The following is an 8155-nucleotide window of genomic DNA, read 5'->3' as shown; positions in this document are numbered from 1 at the left end:
CGTCACGCCAAATCAGACATTCTCTGATAAAAGCAAGTGCTCTTACTAAATGTTTTGAACGGGCTAAAATATTAACAAAACTTAGTTTTATCATGTACATTACCACAACAACGAAAAGCATTCGTTTTGAACACTTCACACCATACAACATATCATAGGCTACAAAATATCTTTACTGAATATAATTAAATAGTAATACTTGATAGGCCTACGTTGTTTTATTGTTACATTATATGGCTATACACGTTGAAATACAACGTATTGTGGTGACTTTATTTGATCATATACATGTGTGTGTATGCTAATTGATTTACCAGAAAATGTATGTAATACTGTTTGTGCAATGTCATGCAACATTTGCTGAAAATTATGAGATTAAGTCATAAGACTGGACTTTCTGGAAGTCATAAGATTGAAATGTCAAGGCAGGTAAATGGGTCCAAAAAGAGGAAGTAAAATTAGGTGACAGTGACACAGAACCAAAATGAATACATGCCCTGCCTAGCAACAATTAAGTTTCCACCAATATCCCAATTTCCACCAATATCCCAAGTTCGAAAAACGTTCTGATTGGCTAAAAGGGGCCTGGGTTCTTAGGAGAAAGAGACATCTCCCAGGCCCCTAGAAGCATAAAAGGCAGAGCACAGGCACATTCAGATCAGATCTCATCGGGGAAGCAGCTGTTACCCATCGCTCTCTTGCCTGACGGTCCAGTCCTGACACTGTTAGAATTGTATCTTCACTGCAAGACGGCAAATAAAGAATCAACAGTCTTCAGCATCTCTCGTCTTGGTGTTCTCCTTCGGGTCCTTTGACATCAGAGTGCTTATTGAGATTGGAGGTTCGAGAAAGTGGTTAATTTTCCACGACAGTATCCACAACTTTCCCGAATCTGACGTAGCTTACAGTGTTGGAGAACTGTTTGGATTTACATACAAGTTGGTTTAATAGTAAACAACTCATCTATATATTTTACCATGTCTGCTCGCGGACTACTTGGGATAAGTTGCGAACCAAACTTTGAGAAACACTGCAGTAGAGTGAGTCAAGGTTATCTGCAGATAACCTGTTCTCCATGAGAAAGTGCGAACAATCTGAAGTCTAAATCATTCTGCCATGTTCTTTATACGATGCATAATGCCAGGCCTCCTAGTTTCCAGACGTCATGTCAAATCAGAAATCAAGGTTCTCCCCCTTGACAGGTGATTGACATGTTGACAAGTCAATCAGGGCCCTGGTCAACAAGTCAATTAATTAATCTAGTTCCATTTGTAATTAGTCATCATATGATGTTTTTGTGTTTTGTACACAAGGGAGATGTTGTAATGGTTCTGTCCCCTACAGTACATACAGGCTCATCACATGAGTTTTTAGGGTACAGTGCAGTTTCCTACTGCAGTGTGATGCATAGGCCTTTTTCAATGGAAATGTACCACAGTAGTTAAAGGCTACCCTGGGGCAAGGCCATGCCATGGTGGCCATGTACCTTCTGTATGTCAAGGTAGCCTTGTTGTGTCGACTTCTGATTAACTGATTGAAACTCAGAAGGATTTTGACAAAGTGAAAGAATACTTAAGACGTGTAGCTTTGATGCAATCCGGACTGTCTTGAGCATTAGTTTCAAGTTTCAGCTTCAAGTAATCATCACTTGTTTCTGTAAACTTAGAATAGACTGGAGACCCAATATATTTCCTTTTCCAGGTACTGGATAGTGCTTAGATTGCATTCTATTTACTCCCTTTAACGTGCTGACCAGCATTTCTAGGCTCCAAGTTCTTATGGGTTTTACTATTTGAGGTCTATACTGTCAGCATCTGCTCCAAGTCCTTATGGGTTTTACTATTTAAGATCTATACTGTCAGCACCTCTAGGCTCCAAGTCCTTATGGGTTTTTCTATTTTAGGTCTATACTGTCAGCACCTCTAGGCTCCAAGTCCTTATGGGTTTTACTATTTGAGGTCTAATATCAGGTTACAGCTCCTGTCCTCCTTCAGCATAAAAGAATGACACTACAGCCTCCTGTTCATACAGTGCGTGTTATCGTCCCAGACAGGCATGGGAAGTTGACCTCCTGTTCATGCACGTTATGCTGACCTTATGTTTGAACATGGTATCTCGGTAAACCAGGGAGGATCCAGATTCTGATTGGTTTACGGGGAATACGTACATTACGTACATACTTGGAATCTATATAAGCAGCATCACAACCAGACGGAAACAAGTTGCAGTTCGGACTCTGAAAAAAGATTCCAGTGTTCAGGATTTCCTGAATCAATTCATTTGTTTTTCGAAGACATCACCTGATATAGACCGTATCTAGGTTTCATTCACTAACCTTTTGTGAATGAGTCATTTTGGTTTGTTGATCCTATTCTGAACTGTACATTACGTTCACTACATGACTGAATACTACGATTTGCACACATACAGAGTATGGCACCGTTTTTTTTATACGGAGTAGGCTACACTACAACTTCCCCAGTAGGTCTACACCACTTCTCAGTCAGACCCATAGACTGTATATACAGTCTATGGTCAGACCAGCTTCTTATTACCTCCAAGTCAGCAGTAAACGCACAACGATGCAGTTTGAGAAAAGCACTTTATTCAGTTAGCTGAAGTTGCACAACTTCACGCAGAAAGAGAACATTATATAATGGTGGAACAATATATGAATATAAGGATATCTTTAAGGATATCTTTAACTTACTGCTAATTCAAACCAAGACATTGTAGGATATTTGATATCTCTGAACATTGCAACGGAACATAAACATGTTCAAAAGTTTGACTTTCTTTTACCCATCGGTTTAGCATGAAATCAAGATAAAGCCATTAGGAGCATAATAGCGATTACGAGTTATGTCGCCCGTGAACTTATGATTGTAGTGATGGAGTCCAGTTGAGGACAGCAGAAATATGTGATTTGTCTGACCACCAGAACCAGGGCCCAGCTCTCTGTCACAGCAATCAGTTGCTATGACAACACAGTTCTGGAGCACTAACGCATTCAGAGGCTCCTCCTCCTCTCGTGCCTGCCTCTCACACCCAATCACAACGGGCGGAATTGATGTGCAGCCACAGAGAGGACGCAGAACGCTTGAAATACACATACCAAGGCATTTTCATGAATTATTAGAATAAAAAAAAAAAAAAAGAGGATAAACAGAAATCAAGGCATTTTGTTACGGAAATGAAGGAATACACATTTAGCATCCACAATTTTGGATAAAAAAGAAGAAAAAAACAGAAAGAAAGAAATGTTTGCCAAACAAGGTGCTTTGACTGCAATACAAATCCCTTCTTATTACAGTTGGAAGAGGCAGAGAAAAGAAACAGCATTTAGCATCAAATCAAAAGTAGCAAGCTGCTCTCTCTAACGCATGTCTCAGAGCGTCTGCACAACTAGCCTGGAACTTCTCCTTCTCTACGCTTTTGAATCTTCATACCCTGCTTGGCAATGAAAACAGATGTGATGTCTCATAAAATAAAGAGCAAAAGAAAACAGAAAGGCAAGAGCCTCAGCAGGCCATACAATGCCTGCTCCTCATAATGGTTAAATAAAAAAGGCAACCACCCCAAAATGGAGCTTTTATAAACACGGGACTCAATCCAAACATGTAAGAGGCCAACCAGGCTCTACTGCCCTTAATACACTCTGGGGATGGCATTTTACTGTTAACATTCACAACCTCCACTAGGTTGATTCCAAAGCTGAATTCTGAATTCTTCCTCTAAGTGCTTTGTCGTTGATCTGGGAACTCTGGGATGCGTGTGGTCGCGGTGCCTGCTCATTGAAGATGCTGAGGTGGGTTCGGTACGTCTGGGTGGACAAGCGGATCCGTGGGGCACCATCTCCTCAGTCGAGGGGACTGAAGTCGCTCTCCAGGTTCTCGGACTCTTCGTTATCGGAGAAGAAGTCGTCCTCGTCGATGTCCTCCTCGTCGTAGTCCTCGTGCCACTCGGGCACGTAGTCGTCGTCGTACTCCTCATCCTCCTCCGCCTCATCGCCCCCCTCCTCACCCGTGTAGTTGTTATTGTCCGAATCCCCCGACTCAGAGCCCCTCTCGGACTTCGACCTGGAGGTGAGACGACCGGGAGAGGATGAGAGATAGAGGGATAGAGAGGATGAGGGATAGAGTGAGAGAGAGGATAAGGGATAGAGGGATAGAGAGGATGAGAGATAGAGTGAGAGAGAGGATAAGGGATAGAGGGATAGAGAGGATGAGGGATAGAGTGATAGAGAGGATAAGGGATAGAGGGATAGAGAGGATGAGAGATAGAGTGATAGAGAGATAGAGGGAGATAGTTGCTATCCTGTTAAACTCTATAAAGACAGGAAGACAGAGGGAGAGAGGGCTATATAGACAGAGGGAGAGAGGGCTATATAGACAGAGGGAGAGAGGGCTATATAGACAGGAAGACAGGGAGAGAGGGCTCACTCTTTGTTAGTCCCAGTGTGGTTGAGGTTTGACGTCTGTCCAGCCTCCTGGTCTGCAGACTTGGTCTGGTAGCCCACCCGGAAGTCCTGCCAACACACACACACACATGCACACGCACACAAACATTAAACAAGACTGCCATATAAAGCGGTTCACTGCTACAACATAATGTCTCACCTGTAAACAGGTGTACCTTCACATGCTAACCATTTCTTATTATTATTATTTGTGCCTTGATCGGTGATCTGACCTGTCTCACCTGTACACAGGTGTGTTGATCGGTGATCTGACCTATCTCACCTGTATGCGGGAGCCTTGATCAGTGATCTGGACTGGTCTCACCTGTGGACAGGTGTGTGTGTGCACTGGCCTGCTCACCTGTGTGGAGTGCTGCAGGATGGCCACCAGGCGCTCCTGGATGCGGCGGATGAGCTCCAGACCCGTGTTCAGGTGCTCCGGCTTCAGCAGGCGCACGCAGGAGGCCAGGTCAGTGCACTGCAGCAACGTCTCCTCTGGGGGCAGCACAGAGCACAGTCAGCACGGAACACTTTAACACTGGAGCACTTTAACACTGGAACACTTTAACACTGGAGCACTTTAACACTGCACTATGTAGAATAGAGACATTTAACACTGGAGCACTTTAACACTGGAGCACTTTAACACTGGAGCACTAACACTGCACTTTGTATAATAGAGACATTTAACACTGGAGCACTTTAACACTGGAGCACATTAACACTGGAGCACTAACACTGCACTATGTAGCATAGACATTTAACACTGCACTATGTAGCATAGAGACATTTAACACTGGATCACTTTAACACTGGAGCACATTAACACTGGAGCACTAACACTGCACTATGTAGAATAGACATTTAACACTGCACTATGTAGCATAGAGACATTTAACACTAGAGCACTAACACTGCACTATGTAGCATAGACATTTAACACTGCACTATGTAGCATAGAGACATTTAACACTGGAGCACTAACACTACACTATGTAGCATAGACATTTAACACTGGAACACTTTAACACTGCACTATGTAGCATAGACATTTAACACTGGAGCACTTTAACACTGCACTATGCAGCATACAGACACAGTCAGCACACAGCACAGACAACACAGGTAACAGAGCACAGAGCACTTTCACAGTGTGCTATGCAGCATACAGACAGTGAGCACAGACAACACTACTGTGGTATGTATGAGAACAACTAGGCAGTGAGTTATAATCCAGTTCACCCCTTTACTTTGAGTTATAATCCAGCGCACCCCTTTACTTTGAGTTATAATCCAGCACACCCCTTTCCTTTGAGTTATAATCCAGTTCACCCCTTTCCTTTGAGTTATAATCCAGCACACCCCTTTCCTTTGAGTTATAATCCAGCGCACCCCTTTCCTTTGAGTTATAATCCAGCGCACCCCTTTCCTTTGAGTTATAATCCAGCACACCCCTTTACTTTGCCCTTTGTATACATCTTAGTTGCATTTTTATTTATTTTTTCAGTTGATTTATATTTCAAACGGCCTGCTCTCTCAGTCTTCTCTCTCCCCCTACCCCCCCCCCCCTCTCTCTCTCCCCCCCCCCCCTCACCCAGGAGGATCTGCAGGGCGTTGGTGTGGAGGTCCAGAGCCTCCGTCTGTTGCTCCATCACATCCATCTTCTCTGTGTCCTGGTTGTAGTAGCTGTACACACACGAGTAGGCCAGCACCTGGGGATGACCACAGCAGGTCAGGTCAGAACACACACACCCCCACACCCCCCCACACACACACGAGTAGGCCAGCACCTGGGGATGACCACAGCAGGTCAGGTCAGAACACACACACCCACACACCCACACACCCACACACACACACACACACACACACACACACACACACGAGTAGGCCAGCACCTGGGGATGACCACAGCAGGTCAGGTCAGAACACACACACCCACACACACACACACCCACACACACACACACACACACACACACACACACACACACAAGTAGGCCAGCACCTGGGGATGACCACAGCAGGTCAGGTCAGAACACACACACCCACACACACACACACACACACACACACACACACGAGTAGGTCAGCACCTGGGGATGACCACAGCAGGTCAGGTCAGAACACACACACCCCCACACACACACCCACCCACACACACACACAGGAGTAAGCCAGCACCTGTGTGTGTGCTCATGAGGAAGAGTGTGTGTGCTCATGAGGAAGAGTGTGTGTGTGTGTTAGTGAGGAAAAGTGTGTGTGTGTTCGTGAGGAAAAGTGTGTGTGTGTGTTCGTGAGGAAAAATGTGTGTGTGTTCGTGAGGAAGTGTGTGTGTGTGTGTGTTCGTGAGGAAGAGTGTGTGTGTGCTCATGAGGAAGAGTGTGTGTGTTCGTGAGGCAAAGTGTGTGTGTGTGAGGAAGAGTGTGTGTGTGCTCATGAGGAAGAGTGTGTGTGCTCATGAGGAAGAGTGTGTGTGTGCTCGTGAGGAAGAGTGTGTGTGTGTGCTCGTGAGGAAGAGTGTGTGTGTGTTCGTGAGGAAGTGTGTGTGTGTTTGTGAGGAAGAGTGTGTGTGTGTTTGTGAGGAAGAGTGTGTGCTCATGTTCAGAAGCTGCCTCCTACCTTGCGTGCCTGTGCCAGGATCTTGCAGGCGTCGATGACGAAGGTGAGGGCCTTCATCTGCAAGGCCTCGTTGATGGAGGAGACCTTGTTCTCCAGACCGATAGCAAAGTCCTGAGGAGATGACCACAGTAAACACACAGGGACTCAACACACACACATACACATACACACACACACACACCTTGTTCTCCAGACCGATGGCAAAGTCTTGAGGAGATGACCACAGGTCAAAATTACTCCAAGAAAACTGGTGTGAGACTGCAGCTTTATTCACGACGCCGGGAGCATGTTACCCACATGAAATGTCAAAGTAACAAGCCCCCACATCTGTGGGTAAAGCCAACTCCTATACCCTTACCCAACACCCACGCAAAATCACAAGTTGTCACCCTCCAGTGATCACCTAACCATCTGGCATTTTAACAGAGATAAGAAATGTTTACGACCCCCCATCCTGAGGGTTACCCACAGTTCGGTGACACAGGGGTTATCTTAGCTTTCCTAAGTCAAAACATTCCAACATAGGGGTTTCAGATGACACAAGGATCAGAGTAAGAGGATGGTAATTAGATTTCACTACATGTATGTAAGGTATACTAAACATTCAATGAGAAAAATAAAAAACACACCCACAGTAAATACACAGGGACTCAACACACAAACACACACACACACACACACACTCAACCGCCACCTCAAATCACAACAGCATTATGGCATGATATCCACACACACACACACACACACACACACACAACCGCCGCCTCAAATCACAACAGCATTATGGCATCGACACACACACACACACACTTATGGCATGATACTGGGGGACACTAAGTGCTGTTCCAGAGAGATGAATAGGATGGTATCAGCGATGAGAAAGTCCTGGGGAGGTGGACTCAGACATTACATGCTTGTCACAGTGGGATTTTACATGAACCCACAAACACCACCTTCACCCCCCCGCTCTGACACGGCCGACGCTCGTTACCTTGGCCTGGTTGTGGAAAGTGCATCTCTCATTGTAGTCCTGGAACTTCTTCTCCTGCCTGGCGGCCTTGCTCACCTAATGAC

The 8155-nt window shown here is 45.2% G+C and overlaps 1 protein-coding gene across 1 annotated transcript in view; it reads right to left on the bottom strand.

Moving 5' to 3' along the window:
• Positions 1–2588: 2588 nt before the first annotated feature.
• Positions 2589–8155, bottom strand: part of cul9 (cullin 9) — an 82682-nt gene continuing 77115 nt past the window's right edge. The window contains 6 exon segments of the mRNA XM_076286342.1: positions 2589–4079; positions 4443–4528; positions 4821–4954; positions 6054–6171; positions 7082–7192; positions 8073–8147. Of these exon segments, the coding sequence (XP_076142457.1) occupies positions 3860–4079; positions 4443–4528; positions 4821–4954; positions 6054–6171; positions 7082–7192; positions 8073–8147 (744 nt within the window). The 3' untranslated portion in view covers positions 2589–3859.

The sequence above is a fragment of the Alosa pseudoharengus genome, unplaced genomic scaffold (assembly GCF_046254945.1).
Source record: "Alosa pseudoharengus isolate Yale_2024_CS ecotype anadromous, Long Island Sound unplaced genomic scaffold, YU_APseudo_1.1 YU_APseudo_1.1_scf_15, whole genome shotgun sequence".
Taxonomy (NCBI): Eukaryota; Metazoa; Chordata; class Actinopteri; order Clupeiformes; family Clupeidae; genus Alosa; species Alosa pseudoharengus.
The sequence above is the reverse complement of the archived record's forward strand: the minus strand, read 5'-3'. Positions and strand labels throughout refer to the sequence as shown.